Source organism: Manis javanica, chromosome X (genome assembly GCF_040802235.1).
Source record: "Manis javanica isolate MJ-LG chromosome X, MJ_LKY, whole genome shotgun sequence".
Classification (NCBI taxonomy): domain Eukaryota; kingdom Metazoa; phylum Chordata; class Mammalia; order Pholidota; family Manidae; genus Manis; species Manis javanica.
In genome coordinates this window covers 41,434,111-41,451,024 of record NC_133174.1, presented here as the reverse complement: position 1 = coordinate 41,451,024, position 16,914 = coordinate 41,434,111, and the positions used below count along the sequence as shown (strand labels likewise).

General features: G+C 45.2%; 1 protein-coding gene across 4 annotated transcripts; it reads right to left on the bottom strand.

The window, feature by feature from the left end:
* Nucleotides 1-107: 107 nt before the first annotated feature.
* PORCN (porcupine O-acyltransferase) lies at nucleotides 108-10,682 on the bottom strand. 4 transcript variants are annotated; one of them, XM_017672464.3, is made up of 16 exons: nucleotides 10,508-10,682; nucleotides 10,081-10,192; nucleotides 9,674-9,846; nucleotides 8,172-8,364; nucleotides 7,807-7,850; nucleotides 7,239-7,420; nucleotides 7,030-7,160; nucleotides 6,897-6,914; nucleotides 5,635-5,649; nucleotides 5,411-5,536; nucleotides 5,150-5,250; nucleotides 3,889-3,965; nucleotides 3,742-3,805; nucleotides 3,541-3,626; nucleotides 2,009-2,119; nucleotides 108-378 (listed from the first exon to the last, which is right to left on the bottom strand). In XM_017672464.3, the coding sequence occupies exons 3-16, from the start codon at nucleotides 9,807-9,809 to the stop codon at nucleotides 277-279; spliced, it is 1,386 nt and encodes a 461-aa protein (XP_017527953.1). In that variant the 5' UTR covers nucleotides 9,810-9,846; nucleotides 10,081-10,192; nucleotides 10,508-10,682; the 3' UTR covers nucleotides 108-276. The 4 variants fall into 4 exon arrangements, with proteins under 4 accessions (XP_017527953.1, XP_073084248.1, XP_017527954.1 ...); XM_073228147.1 differs by lacking the exon at nucleotides 10,081-10,192 and having other exon boundaries at nucleotides 10,508-10,680; XM_017672465.3 differs by lacking the exons at nucleotides 6,897-6,914; nucleotides 10,081-10,192 and having other exon boundaries at nucleotides 10,508-10,679.
* Between the last annotated feature and the right edge of the window lie 6,232 nt (nucleotides 10,683-16,914).

The following is a 16,914-nucleotide window of genomic DNA, read 5'->3' as shown; positions in this document are numbered from 1 at the left end:
ACAAGCATGGAAAGTGTGTGTGTGTGTGTGTGTGTGTGTGTGTGTGTGTGTGTGTGTGTAGGGGTACCAGAGGGTGTGTGTGTGTGTGTGTGTGTGCATGCGTGTAGGTGTGTGTGTGCGTGTAGGTGTGTGTGTGTGTGTGTGTGTGTGTAGGGGTACCGGAGGGGATCAAAGATGGAGAGGGGTTAAGAATTAGAGGGCCTTCCCTCATCCCCCATCAGAGCTGGCACCCTGAGGAGGGGTCTTGAGGGAGCTGTGAGGGTCCACAGATGTGCCTCAGCCTATGAGACGGTAGAAGATCCAGCATCCGAAAGTGACCCAGTGACTGGCCCAGCTGAGCTCTGACCACTTGTGGACAGTGTATGCCATGCCATAGCCCTGTGGGAGAGAAAGAGGTGATGGTTCCACTCTGCAAGGACAAAGAAGGTCCCAGGAAAACCCATCCTTTGCTCAAGGACATTTCTGCGACTCCACAGTAGCTCTAGGTGAGGCTCCAGAGAAGAGACTGAGCACAGATGAAAGGTAAGCAGACTTAAGAGTTTTTTTTTGTGGTTTTTTTTTTGATAAAAATAATTAAAAAACAAGACAAGGCAATTCCCCTCTCTGACCTGTACTCTTGCCTAATGTATAAAGAGCTCCTAGAAACTGATATTTAAAAAGACAAAAATTGGCAAAGGAGTTGAATAGGCCATTCTCAGTAAAGGAAAAATAAAACAAAAACAATGGCTCTTAAACATATGAAAAGATACTCAGCTTAACTCATAATCTTCCTCCTCTCAAACTAGCAAACATGTTCAGGAAGTCTGAGAGGCCCTCCGTTGGCAGGGTGACAGGCACATTCACACACCAATGGTGGGAGGGCAAAAATGGAACTTCTCCATTGTGACTATCAAGAATGGATCCTACAGTTCTGATCTGCATCTGTATGAATTCACACCGGTATTACTTGCTGCAGTGTTACTTGCGGTAGGAAAGGACTGGAAATCACCTGGGTGATTTCACTGATAAGGGAAAAACTACACTGTGTCACATCCTCCCAATTAAAATAATGAATGAGGACACCATATACCAATGTGGAAGATTTTCAAGAATCATTATGTGAAAAAAGCAATATGCGGAACAGTGTCATTCACGTGTTACCTTTAGGGTAAAAACCAAGGGGAAGGGAATTAAAATATGTTTTTATATGTGCTTATTATGTTTACATTTTACAAGGATTTTTTAACTGAATGAAGAAAAGTGGTTACTTGTAAGGGTCAGAGGGTAGATGGTAGGAGAAGACTTTTCTCTGAATATCCTGAATATCATTTGGTTTTTAAATCATGGGATATGCATTATGAATTTTTAAATGTTTTAATAAAAATAAAAACAAAACCTTTACTGAAAAGAAGCAAACTCCAGATTTTGCACATGCAGCCTGAATAAAAAATTTAATTGTTTTTAATGATAAAAATGATGTAAAGTTTTATCTTTAATTAAAAATTTAACTGAAGAAGTAAAATCTGGATGCTGCAAGAGCCATATGTATAAACATTATTTTTAAAACTGGTTTTCATGTCAAAAGGAGTAAAATCTGGTATGTGTACACTCCACGTCTATAAAAATAGTACCTTCATTTTAATATACATTTTTAAAGTAGAATCCAGAATTCTCACAATCTGAGTTTAAAAAAATTTAAATAAGAAACCTTGCAAATTCTACCTAAACAAAACCATGATAAAATAACTTAATTTTTTAAAAAGTAAAAACTGGATTTTTCACTCCATTTCTATAATAAATGTTATAATTAAAATAAACATATTTTGCACAGTTCACCCAAATAAAAGACTCAACAGTGCAAATCAACCAGAGGGACAATGAGAAAGAAGGACCTAGGAGCAATGGTTACATAAGCTAAAAACACACGATTCAAGGTTCTCATGTCTTAGTCTCCCCACTTTTGTCCTCATGACTCCCATGAGCAAGTAACACATCCCGGGATAACCTCCAGCCCAGGGCCCCACCTCACCTGCTCTTCTGTGGTGTCGTCCACATCAACATCAAACAGGGAGCCCAGGTAGGCCAGGTGGAAGATGGCTAGGGCCCCAAAGAGCAGATTTAAGGCTCGCACCCACAGGCCCTGTGGGAGAAAATGGATACACTTGGCAGCCAGACTTATACACTGTTCCCCAGCCCAAGTGGGGCTGGGGAGCCCAGAAAGACACATAAGGCGTAGTGGGTCCCAGGAATGAGGATGTCCAGGGTACCCTCCCCACCCTGCCCAGGAAAGAAATGATTCCAATCCTCCTATGGTTTTTAAACCACGTGATATGCATTAATTATTTTTAAATGTTTTAATAAAAATAAAACAAAAGCTTTATTTAAAAAGAAGCAAAACTCAGATTTTGCATCCCCAACCTGAATAAAAATGTAAAATTGTTTTTAATGATAAAAAGAATATAAAATAAAATTTTATTTATTTGACATATACCTCCTCAAGACAATACGTCCTCAGGGTCTCCTTACTGTTCCTCAAAGGTGCCAGGTATGCTCCTGCCTCAAGGCCTTTGCACTAGCTGTTCCCTCCATCTCTTATACTCCGCCCCCACATTTTTGCATTGATTGCTCTTACACCTTCATCAGGTCTTTGCTCAAATGTCACCTCCCCTGGGTAGTTTATTTAAAATTGCAAACCCCCCCAACACTCCTTTTATTTATACCTCCTCAAGGGGTATCCAAGGATGAGGGTACTGTTAGCATGAGGGCATCCATGTTGGGGGAGATGCGAGTATTCAGGCTGAAGAGGAAGAATGGTGGGGCTTTGAGTCAGGGGTTTATGGTGATAAACATCAGTTGTCAGGTGGGAGACAAATTTGAAGTTGGCCATACTTATTAGTGCAAACAGAATGAAAAAATAAATCCCAAACAAACAAATCCCCACCATGTCCCACCACTCTCCCCCTCATTCACTCTGCTCAAGCCACACTGGCTTCTGCACTGTTCCTCAAATATTCCAGGCCATCTCCCATCTTTGGACCTTTACACTGTTCCCTTTGCCTGGAATGCTTCCTTCCCTCACCTCCTTCAGTTAAAGAACTCAAAAAGTCACTTCCCTATTTAAAATGGAAACCACTCATCCCTGATACTTCCCCTCCCCTTTCCCTTATGTATTTTCTCCTTGGCATTAATCACAATCTAACAAACTATTACATTTTACTGATTTTTTATTTATTGTCTCCCTTGTTAAAATATTTGTACCAGAGGGCTGGGACTTTGGTTTGTTTTGTTTATCACTGTCTCCAGCACCTAGAACAGTGCCTGGTCCCAGCAGGTGCTCAATAAATGTTCACTGGGGGAAACTAATTCCAGGTGTGTATACAGCAGAGGCTTGACAAATACTTGTTAGAAAAATGAATGCCAGTGAATAGAGGTGAGGCTACAGGGAAGGCTCAGGCACTAGAAAAGGAAGCTGGGCATCCTGAGACAGACATAAGATGGAGACACAAGTAATATTTTTGAGGGGGAGTGTTGGGCATGAAGTTGCCCAGGTTGAACCCTCACCAAGCGATGCTGGTGTGAACAGTCTGGTGGGCACCGTTTCGACAAGACGCAGGCACTGAGGATCCGAGCCAGGCGTTTCCGGAGGACTGGGGTGGATGGGGGAGGTAAGTCCAGTGGGGGGGAAGGTTAGTCTCAGGGGATGGTGTTTCCAGTCCCTGACCAACCTTCCATCCTGTTTGCTGGGCTGGGTTATGCACTCACCATGCTCCACGTAAGTGATAAATGCCAGGGACAGCAGCACCGCAGCTAGGTGGAAGCTGAAGCCCTGGGGTGGGGAGCAATGAGGTGATTTTGGAGGTCCTGCCAACCCCCCCAGCTTCCACCCTTATCCCTCTGCACCCTGCTCACGTGCAGGAGGGCACTGGCTGCATAGGTCACCAGCACGGCTGAGAAGGTCCCCAGGTGGAGAGCATTCTTAAAAACATCTGGTGGGGGGAGATGCAGGTCAAGAGTCTCCTGAGATCCCCCCTGCCCTTCCTGGGGGGGTGCATAGGGCAGAGTAAGGATACCCACGACCTGTTGGAGTCCCCAATATAAAGTCTTTATAAAGGATACTCACAACCTTTATAAGAATACCCACAAACTGTGGGAGCCCCCAGTATAAAGTCACATGTCCAAAACTTAGCTCCTGATCTTCTCTCTAACCTGTTCCTCCCATAGCCTTCCCAAATTCAGCCAGTGTCACCTGACCCTTCCAGTTCTTGTGGGCAAAAACCTGAAAATCACTGCTGATCTGCTTCCCCCACTCCCACAACCCAGTTCTCAGCAAGTCCTGTCAGTTCCCCCTTAGAATTTATCCAGCATCTGACCTCTGCTCTCCACACACACTGCCACCACTGCCACCATCTTTGGCAGGGGCTACTGCAGTGGCCACCTTACTGCTTCTGCCCTTGCCCCCTCCGTTTCTGTCATCACAGCAGCCAGAGCATCCTGTTCCAACCCAAGTCAGCCCTGGGCCCTCTGCTCAGACCTCTGCCGAGCCTCCATCTCTCTCGGAGAAAAAGCCCAAGTCCTCCCCATGGCCGGTGAGGCTCTACAGGACCAGGCCCCTGTCACCTCTCTGATCTCACTTCCTGCCACTGGCCCCTCATTCACTCTGCTCCAGCCACTGGTCTCCTCACTGTCCCTTCAAGTGCTAAGTGTGCTCCTGCCTCAGGGCCTTTGCACTGGTGCTATCCCTGCCTCTGTTACACTGCTCTCTCACACCTGTGCATTGCTTGCTGTCTCTCCATCCTCAGGTCTTTGCTCAAATGTCACTTCCTCAGTGGCACTTGCTCTGGCTACTTTAAAATTGCAACCCCCTCCAACACTACTTCCAACACTACTAGATCATCTTTACCTGCTTTATTTTTTTTTATCATAGCACTTATCAATAAGTGAACTATTGTGTATTTTTTTTCCTTCTGATTACTGGCTCTTTCCACAAAAATGCCAGCTTCACACGGGCAGGGATTTGGGGTGTTTTTTTCTGGTCCTTGCAGTATCTTCAGTGCCTAGCACACAGTAGGTTTTCAGTAAATGTTTGCTGTGTGACTATGGTGAAAGGGCTTAGGCTGAATGTGTGAAAAGGTGCCCCCAACTTTCTTGGAGTGGTGACTTGGTGACTCACAGTTATTTAGCCAATAAGACATGGGCAGGTTCCAGCTTGTGACAACTTCTACCATGGACCGGGGCAGCTCCACATTCCATGGCTTGGATACTGTCAGGTCCCTGTGGGCAAAAGAGTCATGAAAATTCATTTGGGATCTTTACCCACCTGACTGCCACACTTTCGTCTTGGCTGTTTCTTCCCCCAGAAGGACCGCCCCCCCTCCCTGCAGCTCCTCTAGGCAGCACCCTGTGGGAGAGGAGTCCCCTCAGCCCTCCCCACCATTCCAGGTGGTCCTTCTCCTCGGTGAAGCCAGCCCCTGCCAATGTGGCTGTGGCCTCCGAAAGAAATCCCACGAAATAGTTGCTGAAGTGGAAGGAGACAGCACTCTCGTAGGCTCGCAGCCACCTGAGGAGAAAGGAGAAGGGGACAGAGGCATCGTGCCCAGGCTCTAGTATTGAACCCCACCATGTGTCAGCAGCCCCAGCCCCACTCTGTAGACTCACCTTACCATGGTGCCCCTAGGGCCCCCAGGGGTCAGGAAGGCAGCAGAGAAGAAAGGAAAAAGTCAGAGAGGCCCTGGAGGCTGGCTTGAGTTGTTCGTAGACATGACAGACAGAAACATGTCGGCAAAAGAGGTGCACTGTGGTAGTCACACACATACATACACTGTCAGTTACTTTCATGTGGCACAGATATGCGAGCTGCCCTATAATATGACACTGTCCTGCAGCTATACATGGCCAGACATCCAGACCCAGACACCATCAGAAATCCAACCTTCCTCCAATCTTCCAGCCCTCCACTCTGACACAGCCATGTGGCCAGATATAAATTCTATCAGCCTCCCAGCCTCACAGCTCTCTAACCTGACTCAGTGACCACAGACACACAAAAATCCTTTAGTTAGGCACAGAGACCATCAAGCACCCTGCTGTGCACACATGCATAATTCTATACTCAAGACAGACATCCTGTCAGTTGTACAATCAGACACGGTCAAAACCAGGCAGCATCCTGCCCTGGAAAAGGCATAGGTTCTAGAATCTGTCCCGGCATTAACACTTTTGGCTGCTTAGCTGGGTGAAACTGGGCAAATCGCTCCACCTTTCAGAGCCTCATTCAGCATCAGACAATCAGTGGCCAGTGAGTGGGGGTGGGGGTTATACAATCAAACAGTTGGATGAAATCCTGAAGTCACACTAGAGGTGGATGGTTGGTGCTGGGGACAGAAAGAGGCACAGCCAGCTAGATGACACTGAGAAGGCAGGCAGATCCATCATATGGGCCCAAACACGCTACAGCCAGACCCAGTCCCAGGCAGAGTTACAGACAAGCCAGACTTATCTCATCCAATGACAGCCACATGCCCCACTGTTGACAATGGCATAGCTAGACAGCCAGAACTCCAGTCCCACACAGGGAGTCAGTGGCTGAGAGCCAAACGTCTCATACACACCCCTAGCCAGAGTTGCACACAAGTTGGCACCACCAACCAATACATACTTGTCACTCTCCACTACAGTCATGCAGCTAGAAAATAGTCAAACAGTGGAACACATGGACAGCCAGACACAGTATGTGTCAGAGTATCTCAGTTATACACACAGTCACAGAGCCATTCTTGGTCAAACAACAGTCACAGACTGACACTCAGTCATTACTTAGGCACAGGGTAGATGGTCAGTCTCAGACTTACAGTCAGTCACAGGCCACCCCCACTATCACCAGTCAGCCCCACTTGCCCTCAGCACCTGCCCTCATTTACCTGGCTTTGCGTTTCTTGCTGTAGTAACAGAAGACAGACAGAAGTATTAAGAGACAAGCTCAGAGCTGGGGAGACCCCAGGTCCCTATCCAACCCCCTCACTGCTGGGCAGAGGCCCTGAAGGTTGTGCTCACTTGCGAAGGAGGCGGTCACCATCAAGGGGAATGAAGTACGGGAAGAGGTAAGGGCCCACACAGGTTGACAGGACAAGGCACAGCAGGGCCAGTGCCAGGCTCCGGGCCACCTTCCGCAGCCATTGGCAGCTCTGTGGGGACCAAGGCTCTGTGAACATGCCCTTTCACGGCTCCCACATTCCCTGCCACCTGTCCACCCAGGACCTCACCAGTGCATGACCCTGGACAGCCTGCAGATAGCTGTGGAAGGATATCCAGGGCCCAAAGACGATGGTGCCCACGAAGTAGAGGTAGCCCATGAACTCCACAGGTGAAGGCACTGAACCCACCTCGCCCCGGTCCAGGTCGAAGCCCAGAGACACCGCCTTCATGGCCACGATCATCTGGGCCCCTATGTATGGTGCCCATGGTTAAGTGAATGGGCGGAGAGCAGATCAGCATGGGCGATGGGGGAGCACCAGGTGAGAGGTGGCAGGACAAAAGGAGTACAAGGGCAGACAGGTGGGCACAGGTCAGACAGGCAGGTGAGCAGGTGGGCCCAGGACCAGGAGATGCCCTTCCTCAAGAGTCAGGCACATACGTGAGATGGGACAGATGGGCAGTGGGGAGAGTCATGGCAGAGAAAGACACAGACATTAAGGAAGTCTGAGGCCTGCAGGTCTAGCGGGTTGAGCAGAGGAGGAAGAGAAGTGAGGAAGGAAAGAAAAGGTTGGGGAATTAGGAGGTGAGGAATCGGGCAGGAGGGCTAGGGTGGGTGAGAGGGCCAGGGCTGCCTACCTCGCATCTTGTGCCATGTCACGGTGTCCACCATGTGCATCTCACTGAGGAAAAATGGTGGTGGTCTTGGCCCCACGACTCCCATGGCCTCAGAGACCACAAAAGGAGAAACCAAGGAGCAGAAAGGGTTATACCTTCCCTGTCCTGTACAACCTCATGGAGGAATAATTCTCCAAGACTACCTGCTCCAGGGGGGAAGCCAAGCCCAGCCTGTCTTGTACAGCCTTTAGAAAGAACAAGTCTCCCAGATTCCCTCCTCTGGGAACACTCCACACCTCCCTGTCCTGGACAGCCTCACAAGGAGCAGCTTGTGAGCCCACCCACCCTTCTGCCAATAGTGGAGGGATGAGGACTCACACCCGTACCCCATGAGTAGGTAGATGAGGATGGTGACAGAGAGGAAGACGCCTCGATGGGAGGAATGTCGACAAAGGAACAGCACGAGGTAGCACAGGAGGCTGAGCAGCACAACCCAAACCATGTGCAGCTGGAAGAAGTGGTAGAGGCTGAAGAACCCACCTGCCACAGTGCTTGCATGCTTCAGGTAGGATGGCAACCCTTTGGGAGAGAGAGAAAGAGAAGAAGGGAAGTTAGGCGGGCTAATAGGAAGGAAGGGCAACCTGGCAGAGGGCATAGCCTGGGCAAAGACCTAGGGTTTGGAATGTGGGATGGAGGAGGCCCAAAGCAGGTGTTGGAGAGTTGGAGAAGTGGCAGGGCTTGGGTTTACAAAAAAGAAACATCTATAAAGGACATTTTGGGAACCCTAAAGGAAATCTGAATATCAATTTATATTGGATAATATTATTGCATCCAGATTAAATTTCTTGAGGAGTGATGGTTGAGGCTGTGGTTGTTGGGAGATGTCCTTGTTCTTGGGGGACACACACTGAAGGATTTGGGGTGAAGTGTCAGCAGGTTATTCAAGTGATTCAGAAAGATGATAGGTAGGTAGGTCAAAGATAGATACATAGATACATAGATACATAGATACATAGATAGATAGATAGAAAGGTAATTGGAGAGAGAGAGATGGGTAGATAGGTAGATAGATGGGTAGACTGATAGGTAGGTAGGTAGATAGATAATAGATATACAGTTGGGTATATTTATTGATTGGTAGATAGGTAGATAGGTAGGTAGGTAGAGCTAATGTGGCAAAATGTTGACAGAGAATCTGGTAATGCATATATGGATGTTCATTGTGCTATTCCTTCAACGTTTCGGTAATTTTGAAATATTCAAAATGATAAACCAGGGGGAAAAAAACCCATTTAAAATAAAAGGAAAAGAAAGTGTAGAACCTTTAAATCTCAGATTACCAAAATTCTCAGCATCCTATAGGAACCTTGGGAACTTGGAATCTTATCATTTGGATATAGGCTTGCTGTGATTGTGGAAACATTCCAGAATCCTAGAATCCAAAAATCTCATCATGCCTTGCTTCTAGAAATTGAAAATAACAGAATTTTGGAAGCCTAGAATGTGAGAATTTCAACTTGTCAGAATACTTAAACCCTGTAACTTGGTATTTTGGGATTCTATAACCCTATGATATCAGCATTCCAGAATCTTATAACCTCAGGATGTAGACATTTCAGAATCCCAAGATCCAGAAACTCAATTTTCTAAAATCCCAGAACCTAGGAATACTGAAAGGCATGGTTTGGCATGGTGTGGCATGGATGGTTGGGTGCAGAACCTGGTGTGGGGGAATGGCACTTAGCCTGGTGGGATGTGGTGGGCTGGACATGTTGGAGCCTGTCTTGTCACGGCAAGATGTAGCAGGATAAGGTGTGGCTTGATATGGATGAATGTGGTAGGTGTCATATGGCCTGGTGTGGTAGCACATGGTGTGGCAGGCACTTACCAAGCCTCCAGAGGAGGCGGCAGGTGAGGCAGATGGCAAGGAGCAGCCAGATCTGGTCAAGGCCCTGCTGGGCAGTAGGCAGGAGACAGCCCTGCAGTAGTTGCTGGAAAAATTCCTGGCGGCTGAAGGTGGCCATTGTGGACCCCCACGGATGGATGGACAGATGGAGAGACCTGCCAAAGGGTGGGCACAGAGGGAGCTGGGATGTCCATGGGGCAGACCATACTCAAGGGATGAACTTCAGCATTCAGATTTAAATTTGGGGCTGTCCAACCCACATAGAGACAGGTACTTGGGGCTTGGGGGAGGGTGTGAGTGCCCGGTACATCACACAGAGCCATCAACTGTGTGTGGGGTGGTGTCCTGGGTGCGCACATACAACCCATGATCTGCAGTGAATGATGGACCTGTGTCTGTTGTATGCTGTGAATGGTCCGGTTCCGGTGGTGATTGAATGGTGTACATTCTGGGCCCGTATATCAAATGGGGGAGCTCCTTGGTTTCCAAGGTAGAGTCACTCTGTGTGGAGGGCACAGAGAAAGATCCTGTGGCACTTGGGGGCCGTGTGCATCTCTCCTTGTACGGATGTGAGGGGTGTCCTGTATCCCCCACGCGCCCCATCTCACTCCCACCCGGCCGCTTACGGCCACCAACAAAACTCTGCCCTGGCCCGGGGGCTGCAGGGAGGTAGAGGTGGTAGTCGGGGACAGAGCAGGAGGGGGAGTCGGAAAGGTGATGGAGAGGCAGCCCCCAGGACACGCGCTGCAGACCCGCGCCAGGAGGCCGGCTCAGAATGGGAGCGGGGGAGCCGCACGCGCACTTCTGGCGACCTACCTGGCAGGAAGGAAGCCGCGGTCCTGAGGGCCGGGGACGCACCAACGCCGCCACCGTCACCGCCTGCTCCGGACAGCCTCCCCCGCAGATCGCAAGGCCGGGACCGGCTGTGGCTCCCAGGGCAGGGCGGAGAGCGGGCCCTTTAAATCCCGGGGAGGTCCGGCCGGCCAGCTTGGCCAATGGGAGGACGGGAGCGGGGCGGAGACAGAGGAGGAGGAGGAGGGGAGCGGGAGGATCGAGGGAAGGAGGAACAGGAGGTTGAGAGGAGCTGGCGCTGGAGGACGTCGGCGCGCTGAGCGTTGGCGTCCTCACCTTTCCTGCCTCTTGGTGTTCAGCCCCTGAAAGTTTGCGGTTGGAGGTCTTCTGGCCTTCCGAGAACAAATTTACGGGTCGTCAAATTCCTAATCCTTGGAAGCTGAGATGGAAAAGATGGGGAGGAAGGAGGGAGAGCCCAAACCCGCACCAAGCTGCCCACCCGTGCAAGTCCTCTCGACACTGTCGTGCCCCCCATTTCACAGAGCGGAAAATAAAGTGAGGTCAGTCCTTCCCCCTCCTTTGAGGGAACTAAAGGAATTTCTAGCCCTTTCCACCCTTCACTCCCTCCCCTCCCGGGACGGGCCAGAAACATTTATAAATATTGACTGTGTCACGTAGGAGCACTAATTGGGCGCTTGTGCTTCCCCTAGGGACTCCTTGTGAGCACTTGGCTTGTTGAAAACTGATTTGCCTGCTGAATTTCCCCATTGTCCTCACCCCTGTAATGCGGGTGATCCCAGCATTGTCGATGTTCCCTGTGAATGGGGAGGCTAGTACGGAGCATCGGGAGCGTACACAAAACATTCAAGAGTGTTCCCAGCAATGAGGATTTATGTAGTACCTGCTGTCTGCCTCCCGTACCCTTCTGAAGTTAGGCTGAGGAAGGGACTATTCTCCCAAAGGAGCATTTATTGGGCACATACTGCATGCTTAGCTACGTGATGGATGGGAGAAGGAAACCCAGGTCAAGCTGGACCCTACGGTGAGCTGAGGAGCTAAGAAAAACAGGTTCTAATCAGATTAATGCCTACCTGTAAGGAGCTGGTAAATCATGTACACTCATCCGGCTTCAGTGTTCCTTTCTGTTAAACAAAAGAGTGTGATTAGCAGTTCTTTGCTTGGAAATACCAATATCAATTGAGAAATGTATGTATTCTCTCTTAAAAAAAAAGTTAACAGGAAGTTAGAGTTTCAACTCATAAATTAATATTCATGTATTACATATGGAAAATATTTAACACAGTGAGAATATATACAATGAATAATTACAGTGATGAGATACACAAATATTAATTCCTTTCCCTAACAGCAGAATACAGGCCATAATTTTATGAATTAAACTTCATTCTATTTTTTTTCTTAGTTTTCAGAGGTACTCAAGTAGAGTCAACGACTCACAGACATGCCAGAAATATTTCCCCTAAGTGCAAGACCTGACATTTAAAATTGGAAGATCCTCACTATGCATGACCTTGAATGTCACAGACTTGATTGTTTCCATCTAGTATTTTGATGTGTGTGAAAAGGAACTAGTATCTAGATTCTAGGACAGATAAAGGACATGTACACACCTCCAAGAAAAGGACAAACAATACACAAGAAAATGGACAGTGGACATGAATAGGTAATTCACAGCAGAAGACTCATGAAATGGCCAATATGTATAATATATGAAAAATCAATCTCTTTAGTTATCAGGGATGCAAAATTAAAACAATGATTAGATATCATTTCACATCTACTAGGTGTGGCACTGGAGCTCAGTAGAGGGTGGGCACTCAGTAAATATCTGTCAAATTTTATGGCCTTTGTGGTAATTCTGGATTATGGTTTCTGGGGCATCTTAAATGGTCTTCCCATAATTAAAGAGATGCAATTAAAACAACAGATCCTATTTTTCACTAATTAGATTGGCCAAAAAAAATAGCCAAGCCTTATAATAATAACCTATTTACTCTCTGTCCATCTCTCTGTATATCTCTATCATAATTTTTCCTCAACTACTTGATAGGAGTTGCAGACGTGATTCACTTTCAACTAAATATTTCAGTGTCAGTTTTCTAAGAACAAGGACATCTTCTTGCATTCCAACCAGCTGAGTATGAGGGTTCCAGCTTCTCCAGATTTTCATTAACACTTGTTGTTATCTGACTTTTTTATTCTAGCCATCCTCTTGGGTGTACCCGTAATGTCCTTTTTCAGGTAAAGGACATCCTAGGTCATGAGATGCATTCTGTTATCAGGTCTTTTTAGTCCCTCTCAGTCTGGAACAGTGTTTTGGTTCTTGCCTTAAATCTCACAGTCTTGATGTTTTTGGAGCTCACATGCCAGTTCTTTGGAAGAATGTCCTTCAATTTGGATTTATCTGATGTTTCCTCAGAATTTGAGTTGGCTTATGCATTTTTGGCAGGAATTCCATGGAAGTGACACAATACACTGTATTCTCAGTGTATTGGGAAGCACAAAGTATCGCTTAATTCTAAAATTGTTGGTGTTCGCTTTGATCACTTAATTAAGTGGTGTATTTCAGGTTTCTCCAGGGAAATGTACCATTTTTCCCTTTGTAAGTAATATGTATGTTATAAGGCCATACTTTGAGACTATGTAACTCTATTTACCTTCAAACTTTCACCTACTGTTTGACATACACTGGTGATTCTTACCTGAAGCAATTACCACTGTGATATGGGCAAAAATGATTTCCTTGTATACATATAGCTGGGGTTTTAATGTAAAGAAGAATTTTCCCTTCTTCCCCACATATTTATTTATTAATTTGTTTATTTGTTTCAGTATAGAACTCATGGATTCTTCTTATTTATTTATTTATTTATTTATTTATTTATTTATATATCATTAATGTACAATTACATGAGCAACATTATGGTTACTAGACTCTTGCCATTTTCAAGTCCCTGTCCATCAGTGTAGTAAGATGCTATAGAGTCACTATTTGTCTTCTCTGTGTTATACTGCCTTCCCCATGCACCCCCCTACGTTATGTCTTCTAATCATAATGCCCCTTTCCCCCACTTATCCTTCCGTTCCCACCGATCATCCCCAGTCCCTTTCTCTTTGGTAACTGTTAGTCAATTCTTGGGTTTTGTGAGTCTGCTGCTGTTTTGTTCCTTCAGTTTTTCTTTGTTCTTATACTTAACGGATGAGTGAAATCATTTGATACTTGTCTTTCTCCACCTGGTGTATTTCACTGAGCATAACACCCTCTAGCTCCATCCATGCTGTTGCAAATGGTAGGATTTGTTTTCTTCTTATGGATGAATAATATTCCATTGTGTATATGTACCACATCTTCTTTATCCATTCATCTACTGATGAACCCTTAGGTTGCTTCCATTTCTTGGCTATTGTGAATAGTGCTGCGATAAGCATAGGGGTGCATATGTCTTTTTGAAACTGGGCTGCTACATTCTTAGGGTAAATTCCTAGGAGTGGAATTCCTGGGTCAAATGGTATTTCTATTTTGAGTTTTTTGAGGAAACTCCATAGTGCTTTCCACAATGGCTGAACTAATTTACATTCCCACCAGCAGTGTAGGAGGGTTCCCCTTTCTCCACATCCACGCCAACATTTGTTGTTGTCTTTTGAATGGTGGCCATTCTTACTCGTGTGAGGTGATATCTCATTGTGGTTTTAATTTGCATTTCTCTGATGATTAGCGATGTGGAGCATCTTTTTATGTGCCTGTTAGCCACCTGAATTTCTTCTTTGGAGAAGTATCTGTTCAGATCCTCTGCCCTTTTTGTAATTGAATTATTTGCTTTTTGTTTGTTGAGGTGTGTGAGCTCTTTGTATATTTTGGATGTCAACCCCTTATTGGATATGTCATTTGTGAATATATTCTCCCATACTGTAGGATGCCTTTTTGTTCTATTGGTGGTGTCCTTTGCTGTACAGAAGCTTTTTAGTTTGATATAGTCCCAATTGTTCATTTTTGCTTCTGTTTCCCTTGCCCGGGGAGATATGATCATGAAGAAGTTGTTCGTATTTATGTCCAAGAGATTTTTGCCTATGTTTTCTTCTAAGAGGTTTCTGGTTTAATGAGTTACAATTGTGTCTTTGATCCATTTTGAATTTACTTTTGTGTATGGAGTTAGACACTAATCCAGTTTCATTCTCTTACATGTAGCTGTCCAGTTTAGCCAACACCAGCTGTTGAAGAGGATGTCATTTCCCCATTGTATATCCAAGGCTCCTTTATTCTATATTAATATACCATGTATGGATGGTTAATATCTGGACTCTCTATTCTGTTCCACTGGTCTATGGGTCTGTTCTTGTGTCAGTAACAAATTGTCTTGATTACTGTGGCTTTATAGTAGAGCTTCAAGTCAGGGAGCAAAATCTCCCCTGCTTTATTCTTCCTTCTCAGGATTGCTTTGGCAATTCAGGGTCTTCTGTGGTTCCATGTACATTTAGGAACTATTTGCTGTGGTTCGTTGAAGAATGCTATTAGTATTTTGATAGGGATTGGATTCAATCTGTAGATTGCTTTAGGCAGGATGGCCATTTTGACAATATTAATTCTTCCCAGCCAAGAGCATGGGATGAGTTTCCATTTGTTAGTGTCCTCTTTAATTTCTCTTAAGAGTGTCTTGTAGTTTTCAGGGCATAGGTCTTTCACTTCCTTGGTTAGGTTTATTCCTAGGTATTTTATTCTTTTTGATGCAACTGGGAATGGAATTGTTTTCCTGATTTCTCTTTCTGCTAGTTCATCATTAGTGTATAGGAAACCAACAGATATCTGTGTATTAATTTTGTATCCTGCAGCTTTGCTGAATTCAGATATTCGTTCTAGAGTTTTGGAGTGGAGTCTTTAGGGTTTTTTACGTATGGTATCATGTCATCTGCAAATAGTGACAATTTGACATCTTCTTTACCAAACTGGATGCCTTGTATCTCTTTGTTTTGTCTGATTGCCATGGCTAGGACCTCCAGTACTATGTTGAATAACAGTGGGCATCCCTGTCTAGTTCCCGATCTTAGGTGGAAAGCTTTTAGCTTCTCGCAGTTAAGTATGATGTTGGCTGTGGGTTCGTCACATATGGCCTTTATTATGTTGAGGTACTTGTTGTCTATGCCCATTTTGGTTGAGAGTTTTTATCATGAATGGATGTTGAATTTTGTTGAATAATTTTTCAGCGTCTGTGGAGATGATCATGTGGTTTCTGTCCTTCTTTTTGTTGATGTGGTGGATGATGTTGATGGATTTTCAAATGGTGTACCATCCTTGCATCCCTGGGATGAATCCCACTTGATCATGGTGTATGATCCTCTTGATGTATTTTTGAATTCGGTTTGCTAATATTTTGTTGCGTATTTTTGCATCTGTGTTCATCAGGGATATTGGTGTATAATTTTCTTTTTTGGTGGGGCCTTTGCCTGGTTTTGGTATTAGAGTGATGCTGACTTCATAGAATGAGTTTGGAAGTATCCCCTCCTCTTCTGTTTTTTGGAATACTTTAAGGAGAATGGGTATTGTGTCTTCTCTATATGTCTGATAAAATTCAGCTGCGAATCCGTCTGGCTCAGGAGTATTGCTCTTGGGTTGTTTTTTGATTACCACTTCAATTTCATTGCTGGTAATTGGTCTGTTTAGATTTTCTGTTTCTTCCTTGGTCAGTCTTGGAAGGTTGTATTTTTCTAGGAAGTTGTCCATTTCTTCTGGGTTTCCAGCTTGTTAGCATATAGATTGTCATAGTATTCTCTAATAATTCTTTGTATTTCTGTGGTGTCCATTGTGATTTTTCCTTTCCCATTTCCGATTCTGCTGATGTGTGTAGATTCTCTTTTTCTCTTAATAAGTCTGTCTAGGGACTTACCTATTTTGTTTATTTTCTCAAAGAACCAGCTCTTGGTTTCATTGATTTTTTCTTTTGTTTTATTCTTCTCAATTTTATTTATTTCTTCTCTGATTTTTATTATGTCCCTCCTTCTGCTGACTTCAGACCTCATTTGTTCTTCTTTTTCCAATTTCAATAATTGTGACTTTAGACTATTCATTTGGGATTGTTCTTCCTTCTTTAAATAGGCCTGGACTGCTAAATACTTTCCTCTTACAACTGCCTTTGCTGTGTCCCACACAAGTTGGGGCTTTGTGCTGTTGTTGTCATTTGTCTCCATATATTGCTTGATCTCTATTTTAATTTGGTCATTGATTCACTGCTTATTTAAGAGTGTGTTGTTAAGCCTCCATGTGCTTGTGAGCCTTTTTGTTTTCTTTGTACAACTTATTTCTGGTTTTATACCTTTGTGGTGTGAGAAGTTGGTTGGTAGAATTTCAATCTTTTTTTATTTACTGGTGCTCTTTTTGTGGCCTAGTATGTGGTCTATTCTGGAAAATGTTCCATGTG

Coding starts and splice junctions, on each gene's coding strand:
- PORCN (XM_017672464.3), bottom strand. CDS start 9,809: ATGGCCACCTTCAGCCGCCAGGAATTTTTCCAGCAACTACTGCAGGGC. Junction 3,966..5,149: donor GTCTTATTGGCTAAATAACT/GTGAGTCACCAA, acceptor TCCCCCCACCAG/ATGTTTTTAAGAATGCTCTC. Junction 3,806..3,888: donor CAGCCAGTGCCCTCCTGCAC/GTGAGCAGGGTG, acceptor TCCCCACCCCAG/GGCTTCAGCTTCCACCTAGC.